This window comes from Manacus candei, unplaced genomic scaffold, assembly GCF_025592945.1.
Source record: "Manacus candei isolate 608988 ecotype Guabito, Panama unplaced genomic scaffold, ASM2559294v1 h1tg000048l, whole genome shotgun sequence".
Classification (NCBI taxonomy): domain Eukaryota; kingdom Metazoa; phylum Chordata; class Aves; order Passeriformes; family Pipridae; genus Manacus; species Manacus candei.
In genome coordinates, this window is record NW_026138096.1 from 6,213,606 (window position 1) to 6,233,714 (window position 20,109).

Sequence of the window (20,109 nt, forward strand, 5' to 3'; positions counted from 1 at the left end):
GGATCTGCATGCCCCAGCCTGGCTTTTGGCCAGTCCGTGCCAGGAACCAAATGGAATCTCAAAGTCACAACACTGTGGCTGGTCCTTCCCCTTCTGTGGTTTCCTTGCTTTCACCAACTCAGCAAATCTGGGCAATCCTGACAATTTGCCCATTATGATGCATTCATTTTCTATCAATTTCCCCATCTGAGGCCCATCTATGTGACCCCAGCATTCCTGAGTCCTGCCAGAAGCCAGGTATGCTCTTCTTTTCCGGGAGACAGCCCCATGCCCCTTTATGGGACCCCCAAGTCCATGTGGAGGGCTGGGAGTGGGTGGTCCCACAGTGCTGCCAGAGGGGCAGACAGGACCCTCCTGTGTACCTCTCCCTCACCAAAAATGAAGCATCAGGTCCCCAGGGAAGAAGGTGAGCACAAAACATCCCCTTGGGCACCTGCCAGAGCAGATTTTGGCTGGTGCCCAGCTGTGCAAGCAGAGGCCCCTGCACTGTGAGAAGATGTTCTGGCCTCTCCCTCATCCTGTTCCTGGTATCGCCCTCACTGCCACCCCAGCACGGTTCTAGGGTTGACAGTGCTGCTGTCCCCTGGCACTGTGCAGGCTGTGCCAGTGAGTTGAGTGTGACCCAAGGTCACTGGGCAGCTGTGCTGGTGCAACAGGCTCAGTATCCACAAGAATGGACAAGTAAGTCCCCAGAGCTGACATTCTGAGCCCCCAGCCCTGCAGTGCAAACAGCCCTGCACTACCAACAGCACATACCCTCTTTTCCCCTCTTGGAGTACCAGACCAGTGGGCTGAGCCAGAGAGGGGCCAATAAAGAGGGATCCTATGACTTCCTCTTCCCCAGTATCCAGCAGGAGCTGAAGCAGGTGGCACACAAGGTGAGGTTGGGGGTTACCATGCCCCATGTCTAGCAGCACATGAGCCAGCAACACCCCAGGGATGATCTGGCAGACAGATGCAAGTGAGCCACCAGATCCTCATTTACCCAAAAAGGCTCATTTCTAGAGAAATTAGGCATTTTGAGAGAGTATGTGATTTTATCAGTGGTCTGGTCTCACCAGCCAGGTAGCCAACCAGCAGTGATGAGCAAGGGCTAACTGGCCTCCCTGGGGACTTTTGGCACTGACACCAGGTGTCTCTGTGCCATCCCCAGAGGGGCTGCATCTGCCAGCTGGAGGGGCATCTCGGCCACTTGCTGAGGCCAGCAATGTCCTAAAACTTCCACTTCTTTAGTGGTAGCAAGCGATGCTGCATCTCCCAGTCTTCTGGGGAATTCAAGTGAGTACAGCCACCCCTCAGGGTCAGACAGGACCAGGGTGGAGGAGAACTGGTGCTGAGCTGTCACCTCTGTCCTGAAGGTTATTCTACTGGAAGCACCAACCAGTGCAGTAGGTGGGCAGTGCAGCAGGACCAGACTCCCTGCCTCATCTGCCAGCAGGTGGTGGTGGAGTGGCCCTGTCATCACACCTTGATCTGTCCCACCAGCCCCAGCACCTGGTTCCACCACCACTGCATCCAGTCAGGCAGCATTGCCCCCAGCTCCTGACATCACCTCTGCTGTCACCTCATTGTCCAGCTCGGGTGGAGTGAGCGGAACCCCCACTGCTGACACCAGCTCTGCCCCAGGGTCTGGCACCGTGTTCTGCCCTGCACCGCTTCTGCTGCCCACTCTGCCAAGTGGTGCAGACCTTCCAGGCATAGATGCTTAACATTCCCAGTAGGCTGGTGGCCTCCTCACTGCCTTCCTCCTGTCCCACAATGGCTGGTCTCCCTCCTGGCTGTCCAGGTGCTGCCAGGGGATCCCTTTCATCCCTGGTGCTGAGCACTGCCCTGCTTGTGCAGGGATGCTGCCTGGGAGGATAAGCCATCAGTGAGCATTTCTAGTAGCCCAGCTCCTGTAACACTGTCCAATGCCTATACCTGGCAGGACTGGAGTAGTCAGAGAAGAAAGGATCAGTGCCAGTGGCCCTGGTCCCCACAGCTCTTTAGTGGGGACCTTTAAGCAGCCTTCTGCTATCTAAAGGGTGCTTACAAGAAAGATGAGGAGGGACTCTTGATAAGGGACTGTAGGGATAGGACAAGGGAGAACAGTTTAAACTGAAAGAGGGGAGATTTGGATTAGATATTAGGAAAAAATTCTTGACTGTGAGGGTAGTGAGACACCGGTACAGGTTGCCCAGAGAAACTGTGGATGACCCATCCCTGGAAGTGTTCAAGGCCAGGTTAGATGGGGCTTTGAGCAACCTGAGCTGGTGGAAGGTGTCCCTGCCTATGGCAGGGGAAGTAGAACCAGATGATCTCTAAGTTCCCTTCCATCTCAAACCATTCTAGGATTCTATGACTGGACTCTTGTCCTGCTCCAGAGCCGTAGGCAGCCTGCAGGCTGGCCTTCCAACCTTCCTGTCCCCAGGGTGAAGCAAGGATTTACAACTCGAAGGATTTTAGTTTTGGCTGTGATCTGCAGCCTCTTGGCAGTTAAGTTTTTGCCATTACTGCTTGCCCACTTCTTCCCAAGCAGGATAGCTTCATCCAATTTAGACTCTCTCTACTGACTTAGCCCCCCCAAAAAACAAACACTCCAGTATTAGGGAGGAGATGGTGCATTAACAGTAAGAGCTGGAGGGAAGACAGGATTCTGCTGGCACCCACTGAGACCAGCTTATTGCAGTGTTGCAAATGAAGCCTCAAGTAGGTCCTAGCACAGCTGGAAAAGGGAAGCATTTGCAATTATAGAATCACAGAATATCATGAGTTGAAAAGTTGGAAGGGAACAACTATTAGCACCAAAGTCCAACTCCTGGTCCTGCACAGGAGAGTCCCAAGAGTCATACTGTATGCCTGGGAGTGTTGTCCAAATGCTTCTTGAACTCAGACAGGCTTCGTGTGACAGAAGTGTGATATAATCAACTACTGAACACCCCAACAATGCACATGCAGAAAGAAGCCAGCAGGTCACTGTAGCAGCAACAGTGTAGGTCTCTCAGGGTTTTGGGCTCTGGCCATTGCCTGTCAGACACTCAAATGGAATCTGAAAGTTGCAGATCTGTGGCCAGTGTTTCCCCTTCTGTGGTCTCCTTGATCTCTCCAGCTCAGCAAAAATGGGCAATCCTGGCATAATTTCTCTGGATGCATCCCTGGATGTACTCATTTTCTCTGCTTGAATCTCCGGGGGAATAGAAGGAGGGCAGTGGTAGCAGGGGCTGAGCATTGTGCAGAGGAGATCCCTGCAGCCCCCACATGGTCCCCATGCCCATTGTCTGGTACTGCACAGGCCAGTAACCCCCTAGGGATGCTCTGGCAGACAGCTGCAAGAAACCCATTAGATCCTCCATTACGCAAAAAGGTTCAATTCTGCAAAAATTCATGATTTTGAGAGGGTATGTGTCTTTATCAGTGTTCCAGTCTCACCAGCCAGGCAGCTCACCTGGGCAAGGGCTAACTGGGCTCCCTGGGGGCATGTGGCACTGACACTAGTTGCCTCTGTGCCATCCCTAGAGGGGCTGCATCTGCCAGGTGTGGGGCACCTCAGGTACCCACCAGAGCCAGCAATGCCCCAAAACTTCCACTTTCTCTGTGGTAGCAAGCAATGCTGCATCTCCCAGATTTTACCCAGCATTACCCCCAGCTCCTGATATCACCCCTGCCCTCACTCCATTGACCAGCTCCAGGGTAATCAGAGAATGATTTGTTTGGAAGGGATCTTAAATATCGTCTCATTCCAACCTCCCTGCCATGGTCAGGGACACCCTCCACTAGACCACATTGGTCAGAGCCCCATCTAACCTGGCCTTGAACACTTCCAGGGATGGGTCATCCACAACTTCTTTGGGCAACCTGTATCAGTGTCTCAACATCCTCACAGTAAAAAAAATTTCTTTCTAACATGTAATCTAAACCTCCCATCTTTCAGTTTAAAGCCATTCCTCCTTGTCCTGTCACTGCATGCCCTTGTCAAAAGTCCCTCTCCAGCTCTCTCACAGGCCCCCTGTTAGGTCCTGGAAGGTGATAGAAGGTCTCTCCAGAGCTTTCTCTTCTCCAGGATAAACAACCGCAACTCTCTCAGCCTGTCTTCACAGCAGAGGTGCTCCAACCCTTGGATCATCTTTGTGGCCTCCTCTGGACTCAATTCAACAGTTCTACATCCTTCTTATGTTGGGGACCCCAGACATGGACACAGTATTCCATGTGTGTTTTTAATCCTCCTTGGTCTGTAAAACAGAGAAGTTGTTCTGCAAGAGCACCTCAGGGTTTTGGGGAAGTCTCTTTCTTTTGCAGGTCTTTGCCCTTGCAAGTTTCCATTCTTCCACCCTGATCCCCCTCCCTTCTGCGTGTGCCATCAGGAGAGTTTCTCTGTGCATCCTCAGGGGAGTTTCTGGCTGTTTGGCTGCAGGCAGTGTGTCCACTGCAGACTGCGCTTTGAGCCAGCTTTCTAACTCCTTCTCAGCCTCCCTGATGGTATGTAGCCTTCTCACTGCCTCCTGCAGCTCAGCCACCTGCTGGTGCGGGTCCTCCACCTGGGCACACCTTCACATCATCTGTGGGCAGGTCTGTCCGTGCCCCGGGAAAAGTGTCTTGGCACTTCCCGCAACTGAGGTCTGCACTGCAGTCTCTCCCCTCAGTAGCTCCATTTGGGTGTAGGCATCAGCCACCACCGGGGTAGATGGTGCAGGCCCCCCAGTCAGAGCTGCAGCCTTTGCTCTCAGACAACTGTCCACCATTCTGCTTTGGAGTTCAGGTAGGATAAGTGCCCTCAACCTGTGCAGGAGGTCACAGAACATGCTCGGTTGCTGGGTTATGTGGACTTAAAGTCTCTCCGCTCAGCCAGTGGAATGCCCCATCTTCCAAGAGGTGCCCTTTTGCTCCCCAGGGCTGCCTTTTGTGGCAGTGGGGGTGGCTGCTATGATTCCTGGTGCCCTTCTAGTGCTACTTTGATATCAATCCTACAGCAGCAGGAAGGAAGTGTTTCCCAGGCTGACATTCTTGTTAGTCCCTTGCATGCTGCATTTCAGACACCTCCTCAGTATAAGACGTGTCCAGTACGAGAGTAGGGCAGCATTGGGTTACCCCTCTGTGCCAGCTGCACATGGGTGCTACTTGTGTTAATTTCAAAAGATTGTTCTTTTATATCCAGAAGACTTGCTTTGTCGTTTCTGTGTTAGTTTTTATTTTTTCATTCTGCTCTATTTGTAAGATTCCTTTTTCACTTAATGGTTCATTTCCATATCTAAAAGATAGCAGATGTAGATTGCTGACCTCTGTAAGGTCAACAACAAGAATTCAGGTTACCTGAACAACTTATATACCCTCATAGATCCAGCAGGAAAAGGCCAAATAAAAAGAGGTTAATTCCCAATTCCAAATGCCCCCACCAGTCCACATTCAGAAAGCAATCCACAAAACTTGCTACTTCTTCCCTCAGGGGGAAAAGCCCCCTGGTTAGGGAGCTTTGTGGCTCTGCTTGGCTCTTGGCCAGTGGGATCACTGCAGCAGTAGGGTTGGTGTCACAGGGGTTTAGGCTCTGGACTATCCCTGTCAAGCACCCAAATTGAAAGTCACAGCCCCATGGCCTGTGCTTACCCTTCTGTGGTCTCCTTGACTTCTCCAGCTCAGCAAAACTAGGCATAATTTTCCTGGTATGATGCACTCATTTTCTCTCCTTGAAACTCAGGGGGAACAGAAGGAGGGGAGCAGCAGCAGTGCCTGAGCATCATGCAGAGGATAACTCTGCAGCCACCCAGCTCCAGCCCCACTTGTGTTCCCTCGGCCCCTGTAGCACTACAAAGTCCACCACTAAACCATGTCCCTAAGCATAACATTTACATATCTTCTAAATGTCTCCAGGGATGGTGACTCCACCACTTTCCTGGACAGGTTGTTCCAGTGCTTGACAACCCTTTCAGAGAAGAAATTTTTCATAATGTGCCCTGGCTCAACTTGAAGCCATTTCCTCTCCTCCTGTCACTTGTTACTTGGGAGACTAACCTCCACCTCACTTCAGCCTCCTTTTGAGTAGTTGCAGAGAGCAATAAGGTCTCCCCACTGCCTCCTCCTCTCCAGCCAAAACAAACCCAGCTCCCTCAGCCACTCCTCCTAAGACTTGTTCTCTCTTGAATCTGAAAGTTGCAGACCTGTGGCCAGCACTTCTTCTTCTGTGGTTTCTTTGCCTTCTCCAGCTCAGCAAAACTGGATGATCCTTACATAATTTTCCTAGAATGATACACTCATTTTCTTTCCTTGAAACCCTGCACCCACCCAGTGGCAGGGGTACAAAAGGAGATCAGCAGCAGTAGGGGCCAGGCATCGTGCAGAGGAGAGCCCTGCAGCCACCCCAGCTCCAGCCTCACTTGTGGTTCCCTCAGCACTCCCAGCACCATGAAGGTCCTTGCAGCTGCCATGGCTCTTCTGCTCCTTGTGGCCATCTGCTCCCCGGCTGAGGCTGCTCCTGGAGACTCCAGCATTGGCACACCATCGCAGTCGCAAGGTATGCTCTCCTTCTCTGGGAAAGAGCCCCATCCCTATTGATGGGACCCCTGTGTCCACGGGGAAGGCTGGGAGCAGATGGTCATCACCAGTGCAGGGACTCAGTCTCAGAGGTGGAGGCTTCCAGGGAGTGTCCCCAGAGGATACAGCACAGCTGACAGCGAATCCCCTGGGAGCCACAGGTAGAGCCTCTGCCACAGTGTGAGGTCTCACTAGGCCTGCCTCTGTACCCTCACAGACATCATCCCCACCTCTTGCTGCTTCAAACACTTGTCACACCCCATTCCACGCAGAATGATCGCCTCTGCCCACAGGACCAGCAACACCTGCCCACAACCAGCCGTGATGTGAGTACCCAGCATTGCCAGGGCTCGGGGGCAACAGCCATGGCAGCACTCCAAGGATGTCCAAGGGTGTACGGGAGGGGCAGGAACACCCATGGTGCTGCCAGCAGAACCCAATACAGGCACCCTGCTGCCCTGGCTGAGCACCTCAACACTGCTTTATCCCCGACAGTGTGGTCACCAGGAACGGGAAGATGCTCTGCGCAGACCCTGAGACACGCTGGGTGCAGCCATATCTGAAGGACTTAGAGATAGTGGAGTCCTGACTCTTCCCCACTGCTGCCCCAATGCAATGAACTCGACCCCCAGCACCAGACACACAACAAGAATGCTTGAGCTGCATCGTTCTTCAATAGGAAAATTTATTACAGTTGACATACATTCGCAAACTAAATTTTGCTTGCTAGAGTGAAAATACAAAAGCTATTAACATGCCTAAATAAAGTGTTTGGCTTGTCAGACCCTTTGGGTGTCTCTGAAGTCCCTGTTGGATACCTGACAAGACAGAAGAGACCCACGGAGAGCCCCTTGCCCTCCCCACTCTGTGGTTTCACTGCTCCCCCTTTGGAGGGTGGCCCCATGACAGCTCCCACAGTACTTCTCCCTCTCCAGCCCAGACTCAGCTCCTGCCCTCCAGCATGACCCAGACATACCTGTGGGGTGACAATACCATCTCACCCATTTTTTGGGACCCTCTCCACACAGCACACGTGGAGCCCAGTAACAATCCTCCTGGGCCAGGCAGCCCTGCTGGGCATCTGCCACCAGTTCAGTGACATATTTGCCCCAAACACTGGAGGATCAGGACAGTCTTTGACTGCACCAACATCCCCACTCCTAGACATTGCCCTCAGGCCCTGACACCACCTCTGTCCTCACCCCATTGCCCAGCTCTGGGGAAGGGAGTGGGACATCTCTGCAGCTGACACCAGCTCTGCCCCAGGGCCACTCTCTGCCCTGCACCACTTCTGCTTGGACCAGGACACACAGAACAATACCAAACAGTCACTTGATAGAGATGTAAGGGCACTGGAGAATGAGATCCAACAAGCCAACATAAGCAAATTAATAGTGCTGCAGCCCTTCTCTATTTCTAAAAAATTCCACAGCGTAGCTCAAAAACTCAGGCAAAAAATGCATAAAGCTGTGCACAAGTACACTTAAAACAAGAAGAAGGGTGGGAACCTGTGTGAGTTGATATAGCATGGAAGTTGAATTTATTTGCAGAGAGCCTGAAAACTCAAACAATACTTCAAATGGCAGACAAGACAAAAACACCTATTCCAAAGTGATTCAAAAATATATATATTCATTGTAATAATAAGAATAAAACAAGCTCTAAATCCTAAAAATGATGTGTAGAGCTCTGCAAGATTTGGGCAAGGCTCATTGGTTTCTTTCCCCACCACTAGTTTGCTGTACTTCAATGTGTACTTCAATGCTCACTTCAATTGCTCTTCAATGCAACATATATTGCAATGCCTTTACCCACTTGTGCCATTTAGTCTTACAGCCACAGCTTCTAGATTAGTGACACTGAGAATCTCTGACTTGGGAAAACGTGGAAGAGAAAAGAGACTTTTATATTGCTTACAAGGCAAAAATGAGAGTCCAGTAAAAATCTTCCCTGGAGCATTGTTTTCAGAAATCTCATTATATTTTAGGCAATCTATTTGTCCTCATAGAACTGATTTATAATTCATGAAGGCTTGGTGTTGACAGTACTACAGAGCTACTCTTTAATTTGATCACGGTCACACATGAGATCTGAGGTGAATTTGTGAAGTAACCTTTTGCTTCCACTGCCAGTTAGTCTCATGAAAGTTACTACATTGCTAAATAAGCTCAACATAAAATTGTCCAACCATGCTGAAAAACCTGTACTACACAAGCTTTGAAGTGTGCAGAAGAGGATTCATCAAGAAGACAAGACAAGGAACATCTTCCTTCATCACCTTCCTGTCAGAAACATCCATGGAGTTTGCTGTATATCTCCTGCACTTCTTGCATAGCAGCATTATATTTTAGTGCATTTTCTTAAAACTGGGAAGGATATATACCTACCCTGGATTAAATATTGGGCATTTTCACAGCACCATGGGGTTTTTTTGTCTAAATAAAGGTTGACTTAATCCTGTCCAAAGGTTTCCTGTTGCCCACTGCAGGTCTTGGCTGGCTCCTTGAGGAGGGAGCACTGCGGTGGGAGGCTGGCACGATACAGGACAGGCTTCTGCCTGCACTCTGAGCACTGACCACCGAACCCAGAGCCATTCCCACAGTCCGCCCCTCGATAGCAACCCAATCTACTTGTTAATGTGTTTCTCACAATCCTTCTCCCCGCGCCATCATCCCTCTCTGCAGTCCCGGCTGGAGATGTCCTCCACTGCCACCTCCAAGGGGGAAGAGTCCTTCTTCCCCTCCTACGGTGCACAGGGGGATTCATCCCGTTCTTGCCTTCCACCCTCCCTGAGCTGCCTTTTCTTTTTCTGTGTAATCTTGAACATTATGTTGATATCTGGAAACTTTGTTTAATCAAAATCAGTGGCGTTCAAACACACCCGTGTCCGCTTTTCCTCGCACAGCTGACAGCAACACCTCGCTGCGGGACGCGCAGAGCGCAGGAGAGCGTTCGCTGCAGTCACTACAGGCTGGAGGGGAAGAAATACACAGAAACTGCTACACTCAGCACATTTGCTGAAGCAAGCGCTCGGGAGAATGACACGGAGCGCTCCATTTTCGACCTAAACTGGACTCCCAACCGGTTTTCCAGCACCGACAACCCCTCCCTGGCCGACGTGCGCGCGGAGCATCTCGGGACTTGTAGTTCCCGGTGCGGCGCGACATGGCGGCTCCCCGGGCTCTGGCGGCTCTCGCCGCCGCGCTGCTCCTCGCTGCCGCCGGCCAGGCCAGCAAGTACTCCCGGGAGGCCAATGAGGGGCTGGCGGCCGCCGGCGGCAAGCGGCGGGAGGCCGGGGAGTTCCGGGTGGTGAGGCTGAACCAGATCTGGGAGAAGGCGCAGCGGGTGAGTGCCGCGGCGCGGGGCGATGGCGGCGCCCGGAGGGGGAGCGGGGTCGGGCCAGGCCACTTTGGACACTCATTCCCCGTCAGCCGCCTCAGGAGATGGAGTACGGGGAGCTGTGTGTGAGGAGAGATCGAGGCTGTTCGGTGCTGGGCCGCCGGGCTGCCGTGCCTTTTGTTGTGTTCTCGGTCATGGCTGTCCCCGGCCGGCAGCGCAGGGACCCGCTCCGTGGGGGCTGTCCCGGCGGCGGGGAACAGCCGTGCTGTGCAGTGTTCTCTCGGCAGATGAGATACGTATCTGTACCCTCCGAAGTGTTGATCTTCCCGTGTTTAAATCTTGCAGTTAAACCACATGGCCAGGAAGTTGGAAGAGGGAGGGAAGTCCCTCTGGGGCCATGGAGGATCTGAGGCTGGCTCCAGTGCTGGTCGAATGCTTCAGCCCTGTCGTTCAGGGCTGTGATGCTCTCATCTGGCTGAAGGCCTTAGTTCCCATTCTGCACAGGACAGGATCTCACTGAGAGAGGAAGAAACCCTCCACCCTGCTGGTTGTGTCACCCTCATTCACACCAAGTCATGTAGACACATGCAGGGGCAACAACAAATGGCTATCACCAGTCCCAGATGAGAGCCTTAATTTTGACAGTGATACTTGAGTTTCTCTCATTTTGAGCTACGAAACAATATTTAATTAAAGTGAAAATACAGTAAAAATATTTAATCACAGTGGAAGTATTTGCTTAGAAATAAGCAGAACAGCTCCAACAGGAGAAGAGCACACTGTACATATCCCCTGGTTATTGTGGACCTTGGAAATTAGGCTCATGACTGGCAAAGATTCAGTTCTTTCAGGCAAAGAAATATAGTTAATATTAATTCTGGATCTTCTGTATCCTGAATAGACATTCCTCATCTCCTCCAGAGCTACTGAATTAGAGGTAGGGCATCCCTGGGTTTAGTCAAAAACTAGAACCCTGCCATAATGTTGCTTCCCAATGTGCCAAAAGAAGGTATCAAAAATATTCCTTACCAAAATGGGAGAAGGATTCAATGGGACATAGGGCAATGTGTATTAATGGAACTCCAGCTGTGAACTGAGCTGAAGAAGAAACAACATGGAGACTAGAAATAATCTATAGTACTATTGTCAGTTTCCTCTTACCATTCCAGTTACAACCTTTTTTAATTTTTATACCTGGATCTTCTGCAATTAAAATTTAAGATGCTTTACATCATCTATGGTAAGATACTAAACTATAAAATTAACTCTGTCAGTAAAGAACTAAGGTTTAGTAAATTCTGCGTGAGCCAGATTTTAGAGATGCAACACCTACTTGAACTAAATTTGCCACCTTCTAAATTTCACCTTTGAGTACAACTGACACACAGTCTGTGTTTTATAAATCAATTTTTCAGTATGTCTGGGCAATACATGAAATAAGAGGAAAACTATGTGTGTTACACCTGCACTGAAATATTTGCATGTGCCAATGCTGAACTCTCTTTCCTTTGTTTTGGTAGTGGTAGAGATAGTACTGAAAACAGGGAACTTCTCTGTTGTGACATAAAAGATAGATGCTGCAATTCAGCATTGCAACACACAGCAGGACAAGCAGTCCTTAGGAAAGCCCCAAAATGTTACTTAGTGGGACCAGGACCTGGCAAGCCAAATTCCTTCTTGTTTCCCTGAGAGTGGGAGGGGGGGTTTGATCTTTCTCTAGCATCTCTTTTCATAGGTATACACTTAATATAAAAAATTTTAAAAGTTATTTTATCACAAGACTTCTGCTTAGTCAGACCCTAATTCTACAGTTGTTTGAACCAGTAGCAAATACTCTGTAGGTTTCATGTGTGTGATTTGGCCTGTTGGTCTTTAACAACCCACTGTGCCTTGGCTGTTGCCATTGGTACTGGTCCAGCATCACTTGTTAAGAGGATTCCTGGCCATCCCAAAGCAGCACTGGGTTCCAGCATCTGGGCAATGTTACACAAAAAATTTGTAGTAAAGGACCCTTTCCTTTGAGAAGCAACTGTGTAGGTAATGATGTTGCAGGTAGTGATTGTAGCCAGGCAAACAGCAAATGGCTTAATTGTTGTAATGTTTGACAAATTTCCAGCAGTCATTTCCAGAATTCCCAGGTACCTAACTTGGATGTTAATGTCCAGGCAGCATTAGGAATGAAGAGTAAGGAATGAATGTAAGGAACTTGTTGCTTTGTTATTTAATCATTAAACTTACCCTTGCACCTCTCCTTCTAGTTAGTTATCCCAGCATATAGATGGAAGTAAAGTCCACTAACACCTTATTCCAGATATTAGTAAAGTGATCAGGATTCCTACCCATTGACATTTTTCACCTGGTGTTTTTTAGGGTCCTACGTGAGATGACCGTGAAGGAAGCAGTTCTTGAGCTGAATACTTTAAATTAACTTATGTATTCACTCTGTGTTACATGAATGAGACAGGCAAGGGGCTTCCGACAGGTTTCAAAGGATTTATAATGATTAAAAGGACAGTTACTTGAGCTTTGGACTAAATTGTAATGAGAATCAGAAAAATATTACTGGAATTGGGAGAATTTTAATAGAATCTTTCTCTTTTTTTCCACTTAAAGAGCAGTGGACCAATGTAGTTCCTTAGTTTTTATTAAGAGTGTCCAAAATCTGGAAGTTCTGAAGTTCAGGTTCAGCTTACAGCAGTGCAGCTTAGCCAGCTGCATAGTAGTCATTGTCTCTGTTCCTGTTTTCTCTGTAGTTCACAAAACTTCAGGCTGACCTGGCATTCATTTTAACTTTAATTTTTTTTATTTTCCTATCTTTAGCCTCAATGTTTTATCTTTTTGTTCTGTTATGCCAGACAGAAATACCTCTAGGTTTTGTATGTTTTAATGCACATAAACCATGTTAAGAAGTGATCTGAGGATTTTTTTCATTTTGAATCATAGTAAAAATTGCTGATGAAGTGTCTTTGACCTGCAAGGCCATTGTCAGTGACCTGGTAGTCTGAAAAACTGTACTAACCAATGAAGTTTACCATATGTTTGGAAGGTGGTCCACAAGAAAGCACACATGGTGACAATGGCACCTTGTTTGAGAAAAATTGCAGTGCTACAATATCTGTCCTGGCTTCTGAGGTAACTGCAGCAAGAGGTGACTGCACTTCACTGAATACAAACCTTTCTCTGTTCTTGTTAGCTCCATCTTTCTGCTGTGAAACTGGCAGAGTTGCATAGTGATCTAAAAATACAAGAAAAGGATGAGCTAAGCTGGAAAAAACTGAAGGCTGAAGGGCTAGATGAAGATGGAGAGAAAGAAGCCAAACTCAGACGCAACTTAAATGGTAAGAAAGAAGTTTAAGCATTGAATCAGATACATGCCCGGTTAGACACCTGTGTTTGTGTTCAAACCATTAAATAACAGGTTCTCTGTCTGGATACTGAGCACACACAAGCTCTTTGGAGGTCAGTAGGGAGCTGCAGCAGGCTAGCAGATTCCTTTGCTCCTGATATTTTCGGAAGAGGTCATTAAACCTGGGAACTCTGTGTCTTAAACTGTTAGGTTTTCCTCCGTGAGCTGCAAAATCCAGCTCTACAAGTCAAGGATGTAGCCAATCTCTCATCTTTCATACATCCATAGTTGATTCTCGTGTTTGTGTATCTTCTGTTTCTTTGCAGTCATTATGACTAAATACGGAATGAATGGAAAGAAGGACTCTCAACTTGTCGATACCAACTATATTAAAGATGGTACAGAAAGTGACACACTAGATGATCCAAGACTGGAAAAGTTATGGAGCAAGGTGAGTACGGTTTCCAGGAACTGGAGTATTGGAAATCAGTGTTTCTTCATTGAACTGTTGGCTGTATCTTCTGAGAGCCCCCAAACTTGGAAGTGATAAGCTTTACTACTGTTCTGTAAGTACTGGCCAAGCTTCTGTGCTCTGTAGCTCACATCTTCGTGCCCTGAGGGTATCCCACCTGCATCCAGATCATCCAGGTGTGGCAGGTTGTCTTTGCAAAATAGAACACCCACATTGGTCTGCACGAAGGAAAGAGTCTGGGTCCACTGAGCTCAAATGGAGAATTTCAGTCAAATTTCATTGAACTCATGATTTCCCTGAGTGTGACTATCACACTGTGTATTAGTATATCTATGGTGTTTTTCACAGTTTTCTTATTGTTGTTTATCGGCTTTTTTAAAAAAATGCATTTAAAATAGAACCATTTCATAGGCTGCTTACAAATGAAATATATGAGGGGAGGGGTTTTAAATAAGAACTTTCCCAGTCTAATATTCAAGTGGAAATTTCCAGGATATGCATTCATGCTTAAAAAGTATGGTTTTAGAAGTCTGAAGAAAACTTCTTTTTGACATGATTAAAGCCACCTTATCCATCAGTGTCTAAATCCTGACCTCATACTAATATTAAAAGAATTAAAAGATCTAAGGAAAAGCTGCACTTAATAATTTTCTAAATGTGGTGGGAAGTGGAAGGACGTTTTGGCATGTGAGTGCACTTAAAAGCACTTGGCCTGGAAAATATAATCAGCCCATGTTTCTTTCAGGCCAAAACCTCTGGGAAGTTCTCTGATGAGGAGTTGAATAAGCTTTGGCGAGAATTTAAGCATCACAAAGAAAAGATTCATGAATACAATATTCTGTTGGAGACCGTGAGCAGAACAGAAGGTACCTGAACATTTCTCTGATGTTTCGAGATCAGTACAACTCTCTTCTCTGCCCATTGCTTCTATCATTTCCAAACTTGTTTGAAACTCTTGACATTTCTGTCAGAACTGCTTGCAGTGCTGACATTTTCAAATACTTACTGGGTTTAGTTCAGCATTAGCTTCCAAAAATCTTGCCAGCTAATGAAAATGTTACCATTTTAGTTTTCTGATTCTGCCTGCATTTCAAGCAGCTAAGATACCATCAGATTAACAATGATGGCCATAGTAGTTAACTGGAAATTGTGCAGCAAGCTGCTGCAAAATGTGGTTCTAAAGTCTGCAGAACATGCATGTTTTATCTCACCGACTGGGATATACTCCTCCACCAAGAGGATATACTCAAATATCTTAGGCACCGAGTGTGAGGTGTATTAGAGCATCAAGGATCTGAATCCAGCTTGCTGTAGTAATCTGAGCTAAAATTCTGAGAGCTGAAGAATTCTAAAGCTGATAATTTGATGTTTGCATTGTATAGTCCAAGCTGGAAGCTGCTGAAAGTCATTTCACTGTCAGATGTTCTGGTTGGTCCAGGGAAGAAGGCAAAGGACTCATCAACCATCCCTATCCCATTTCCTTAGCATCTTTTATTCACCTTTGATTTGGTGGATTTCTATTGACCTATAAAGATTTGGCCTACAATCAGTAATTCTCGTTCTTCTTCAACAGATATCCACAAAAATGTTATCAATCCATCTGAAGAGAACCTGGTGAAAGAGGAAATCTTGCACAACAAGCACAGAGAACTCAAAGAGAAGTTAAGAAGCATCAATCAGGGGTTTGAGCGTTTGCGTAAAGTCAGTCATCAAGGATATGACACAACCAGTGGTATGATACAGTGGGGTTTGTGCTTATTTGGGATTAATTTCATTTTAAAAAAATAAAAATCATTGGGCAAGTAATAAGGTGTAGCTACAGTATCACAGTAATAGTATACCACAGTGGGCTGAAGAGATACAGCCAGACTGTTCTATGTGGAACCCAACACTAGAAGCCTAATGAAAGGATAGGAGCAATGTGTTGAGATGGTAGTTCTGTCTTCCACACCCACATGAGTAGGGATATTACACTTTCAGCCCCTGGAGAGCAAGCAAAACAATGTGCAAAGCAAGCAATGCTGTTATTCAGTTCCTCTGGGGATTTTTTTGCTTTTGAAAAACTACTTGCTACAGCGGTACTGTAGTTTTATCCAGTACCTGTATTTTTTCCCTTTTCATCTAAATAGATCTATTAGTAATGCAGTGTTTAATGGCTCTGTGTGTATGTATATGAGAAAGCATGCTCATACTTCCTAGAAGTTGGGCATGAAAGCATTGTGTCCAGATTTTCATTTAGTGGTATGTGTTTGTTTAGAATTTGAAGAACCAAGGGTGATTGATTTGTGGGACATGGCCAAATCAGCCAATTTCACTGAGAAAGAACTTGAGTCTTTTCGGGTAAGTAGAATTCCAATGAGATCTCTTATGCAAAGATATTTTCCCACATAAAGAAATACTCGATGTTACTCTGATTGCAGCCACTTCTATATTACCCTCCAGCCATCATAAAAAAAGTAATGCTTCTTTGTTAATACTGTATAAACATGTATGTAACTAGTCATATGCATGGTTCTGTTACAATCAGCAAAATGAAAATTCTGAATCCTGTCAGAACAAGTGTAACATATTTCAAGTCTTTGAAAGATTGAACCGTGCTTTTTTGTTTCCAACACACCAGATTTACCTCTCTTACCCAGTGTCTTAATTACTTCTTTGGGAAGCAGTGCAGTCTGTATAACCAGCTATTTGCCTCTCATGCCCACCTCTTGCCCTGTTAACTTCCCGTTGGAGCTATGTTGAACTAACCCAAAACTCCTGTGACTGCTCTTCAAGGAAATATAATAGAAATTAATTCCTATGTGCTTCATATTGGTTTTATTCAATTCAAGTTGCAATGAGAAAATGTTTGATTATCTTTTCATCTGACTCTTCATGTTTATCAGAATGGATTTTGATTGATAGCCTGAAGAAGTAACTCTCTTTAGGGCTTCTTCATGGAGCTGCATGTACAAAAGATGATGTCTTACCAGCCAGGCTGGGGACACTTTGAGCTTCTTTTCCAGATAAGGTAATGAGAGAGTTTTAACTGCCTGGGCCCAGGTTTGAAATCTATCTCTCTGAGATATTAAAGATCTATATTTATTTATTTTAACTCACGTACAGCCCAATTCTCTTACAAAGCAAACATTTTAGTTACACTGATTTCAGTGGCCCTGCTTCTAAGAGTGTCAGAGGAAAGGTGCTGAAGTCTGCAACAAGGATTCTACTCAGTGGGACATTTTGGTCAGGGCTGTACAATTGCATGAGAGGTAAATTTGACCTTCCTATCTGCCACAGTGAAAAAGAAAAAACCAATTCCATAAGCAAGAACACATATCTGCTTATTAATTCTACTGTTTTAGTAGAAATCTTTCATGCAGACCCTCATCACCAGATCAAACCTGTATTGTTACCGTGATTGTTGGGACATCCTAACAAAAGTAAGATGGGAAGGATCAGTAAAACATCTGCAGCTAAAATGATTTATCAGACCATGAAACCTCAAACTGAGGTCCTGAATGGAGTATGTAAAACAGACTGAAATGTTCTACAGCGAAAGGAAACTATTTTCTTGTCAGAAATATTGAAGACAAAACCTCCTTCCTTTGAAAACTGAAAAAAGAACTATTAAGATGATGGATTTTAATCTTTTTTTTTAATTGTCTTGAAATGAGAAATTTTGCCAGCCACCAGGACTGAAACACGCCAACAAAAAAAATGAAGTGGGCTCTGTCTAAGCAGGATTTTACTGCAGGGTTTGGTTGGGTATCTCTGGATGTAATGCATAGACCTGCTGCCATAAGTGGCATAACAGTTTGAACTGTTCATATCCGCTTCACAGAGGAGGTATCCTAAGACACAGAGAAACTGAATCTTTTGCCTTGAATTAGCAAAGCAAGAACATGCTTTGGTGGGTAGGGACCTTACTCACTCCCCCTTATCAGGCTATCTGAGGACTGTGATACATCACTGAACACCACAGGCTGGCCACTCTCTTTGGGGCAATTTAAGACTTGCTTTTTGTTTGTTAACTAATTCATCCTATTTCAGATTCGTCATAGCACAGTGTAAATCCAGAAAACATTTAAGTCTGAGCAGAAAATAACAGATTCAGGACCTGATTTTGAAAAGAGTCTTCTTTTAAAAATTGTTTGTCTCCCTCCCCTCTCCCCAGTCCACTGTTCTTATGCAAAATTTTTTATTTGGTGTTCACTGCTTTCATCTCCCAGCACCTCACAGCCATCCACAGTCTCCTTTTAAGGACTCCACAGTGGGTCATTTTCAGCATCTGCTTTCAAAATCAGGTGTCTGGGTGGTGATGATAATGGATTGTCCAGACCTTGTTAAGAAGCAGGGAATTGAAAAAGCTTTCTGTGCTTCACTTAGTAAAATATCCTTAGGAGTGTCTTGGCAGGAAAAGAGAAAGGAAGCCTTGAAAAGAAAATCCTGTGAAGCTGTTTGTATTTGTTGTCATAGGAGGAGCTGAAACATTTTGAAGCAAAAATTGAAAAACACCATCACTATCAGAAACAATTAGAGATTTCACACCAAAAACTGAAGCACGTAGAGGGAACTGGAGATAAGGAGCATCTGAACAGAAACAAAGAGAAATATGCCATGCTGGAAGAAAAGACAAAAGAACTAGGATATAAGGTCTGTATAAATCCAGTGTGCATACATGTTGAAAGCTTAGCTCAGCAGTAGAGGGTAAGTAGATTGTCCAGTGCTGATTTTGCATGCAAGTTGAATGACTTCCAGAGGGGGAGTTCAAGGCACTTCTGTTCTCATGTTTAGTAAAGGGTACACATAATTGTTTTTTATGGACCTAATTCTAAAAGGCCTGAAATCTCCCTATTCTCTACTCTCCCCGTTGTCACATATACTAATAACATCTAATATATTAATTATATTGATAATTTCTTGTCTTACTGAAATTTGTGTCATGTGTTTTGTTTTCCTGATAGGTAAAGAAGCACTTGCAAGACTTATCCAGCAGAATCTCTCAAGGTCTTCAACACAATGAATTATAAAAATTCGTTCTACTTCATGGGATCAATCTATTAAGACAAAACAGATAATGTGATTTTTTGAACAGGGCTTACTAAGGACTCCTTCTGAAATAGTAAGGATTGAACAGATTTGTCCTGTAAGAAAATGTATTTTTTTGTCTCCTTAATTGCCAGTTTTGTATTTGCACTACAAAATTAAATGATTAGATTATATATTTAAGTTGCACATCTTGGATCATATAAATATCACATCTGAATCAAGTAGCAGCCTTTGAAATAATCAGTCATGTCAAAAGTAAAAATATGTGAACTCTCAAAAGATTCCTGCTAGTAAAAAAATACTAATCTTACAGTCAGGTAAGATATTCTTATCAGTGAAAACAAACACTGAGGTACAGGCAGTTAGAACAGAGACCAGAAAAGTCTTTATTTCAATGCTTGTCCTATTACATTTCCTACTTAAGGTAACAAAAATACTTCTACTGACTTTGAGCAATGGCTCTGACTTTGAGCAGTGGCTCAGAGCTGCACTGTGTTTGAGTCTTTCATGTGAGAGGGGGAGGAGGAGTAAGGAGGGAACAAGTATTGAGGTCAATTCACACGGTTTACTTATTGACTAACACATCTGAAGTTACTCAATATTTGTGTACAATTATCTTGTTCATGGTTGCTTGGTTTTGTTACACTTAGTCATTAAAAAAATCAAAACAAGATACTGATGTGGCTTTTTTTCTTTTCCTTCCCTTTCATATAGCGAGGAGTAACCAGACCTGAGTTTTGAGCATGCTGCTTATTCCTGTAATGTTCATTCACACAGTAGTTTTTAAGGAGTGGCTTTGTACCACAAGAATGTGTTTCTATGCTCTGAATAGGCAGGAGGCTCCCTAAAGCAGCTTCTCTCTGAGCACAGATTCCAGTGCAATATCCAGTAAAGGTTATTATCGCTCTCCCTTTCAAGACCAGATTTTTCTGGTCAGAACTTTGGCAAACATCTGGGTTGAAATTGTCTTTATTTCAAATGACACTTTTCAGGAACAAGGCTAAGGCAAAGGTCCAGCATGGGTAAACTGTTACAGCTGCTTGGTTTAGGAACTCTGTGACTTGCAGATTGCAGTGCTGCCATGTGCTACATGAGGAAGCTGAGCCTCGCTCTCCCTACCTGTTCCATGAGAAATAGTGAAGAGATCCATTCAGTCAGAATAAGCCACTCATCCTGGGTCCATCATGGGATAAAAGTAGCATGATTCTGTACATAAAGACTAATATTATGATGGTGATCTGAACCAAAACTGTGGTAGCAGTCTTACTTTGAGATTCCGAATCTCTTTCTTTAAAGCAGTAAGCTTTTTTTTTACTTTTTTAATTTTATGTAAGCTAAGAGTTAGTTATATTTCAGAGACTCATTGTCCATCTTGATAGCAGGCTACTATTAATATTATCAGTCTCCTTAGAGATGGCTC

The 20,109-nt window shown here is 45.5% G+C and overlaps 2 protein-coding genes across 2 annotated transcripts; both read left to right on the plus strand.

The window, feature by feature from the left end:
* The first annotated feature begins 6,281 nt into the window (after window positions 1-6,281).
* Window positions 6,282-7,285, plus strand: LOC127476034 (C-C motif chemokine 4-like). The gene is made up of 3 exons (XM_051798398.1): window positions 6,282-6,481; window positions 6,719-6,827; window positions 6,997-7,285. Exons 1-3 carry the CDS (start codon window positions 6,373-6,375, stop codon window positions 7,088-7,090), a joined length of 312 nt encoding a protein of 103 aa, XP_051654358.1. The 5' UTR covers window positions 6,282-6,372; the 3' UTR covers window positions 7,091-7,285.
* Window positions 7,286-9,636: 2,351 nt separating this feature from the next.
* On the plus strand, window positions 9,637-19,362 carry LRPAP1 (LDL receptor related protein associated protein 1). The gene is made up of 8 exons (XM_051798385.1): window positions 9,637-9,846; window positions 13,034-13,178; window positions 13,513-13,637; window positions 14,404-14,524; window positions 15,232-15,390; window positions 15,916-15,998; window positions 18,117-18,293; window positions 18,605-19,362. The coding sequence occupies exons 1-8, from the start codon at window positions 9,667-9,669 to the stop codon at window positions 18,668-18,670; spliced, it is 1,056 nt and encodes a 351-aa protein (XP_051654345.1). The 5' UTR covers window positions 9,637-9,666; the 3' UTR covers window positions 18,671-19,362.
* The last annotated feature ends 747 nt before the right edge of the window (window positions 19,363-20,109 follow it).

Bases quoted from the DNA above. Each gene is read 5' to 3' on its own strand.
- LRPAP1 (XM_051798385.1), top strand. From the start codon at position 9,667: ATGGCGGCTCCCCGGGCTCTGGCGGCTCTCGCCGCCGCGCTGCTCCTC. The intron at 15,999-18,116 runs GTAAGTAGAATT...TTGTTGTCATAG, and splicing joins AAGAACTTGAGTCTTTTCGG to GAGGAGCTGAAACATTTTGA. The intron at 18,294-18,604 runs GTCTGTATAAAT...TTTTCCTGATAG, and splicing joins CAAAAGAACTAGGATATAAG to GTAAAGAAGCACTTGCAAGA.
- LOC127476034 (XM_051798398.1), top strand. From the start codon at position 6,373: ATGAAGGTCCTTGCAGCTGCCATGGCTCTTCTGCTCCTTGTGGCCATC. The intron at 6,482-6,718 runs GTATGCTCTCCT...GTACCCTCACAG, and splicing joins CACACCATCGCAGTCGCAAG to ACATCATCCCCACCTCTTGC. The intron at 6,828-6,996 runs GTGAGTACCCAG...TATCCCCGACAG, and splicing joins TGCCCACAACCAGCCGTGAT to TGTGGTCACCAGGAACGGGA.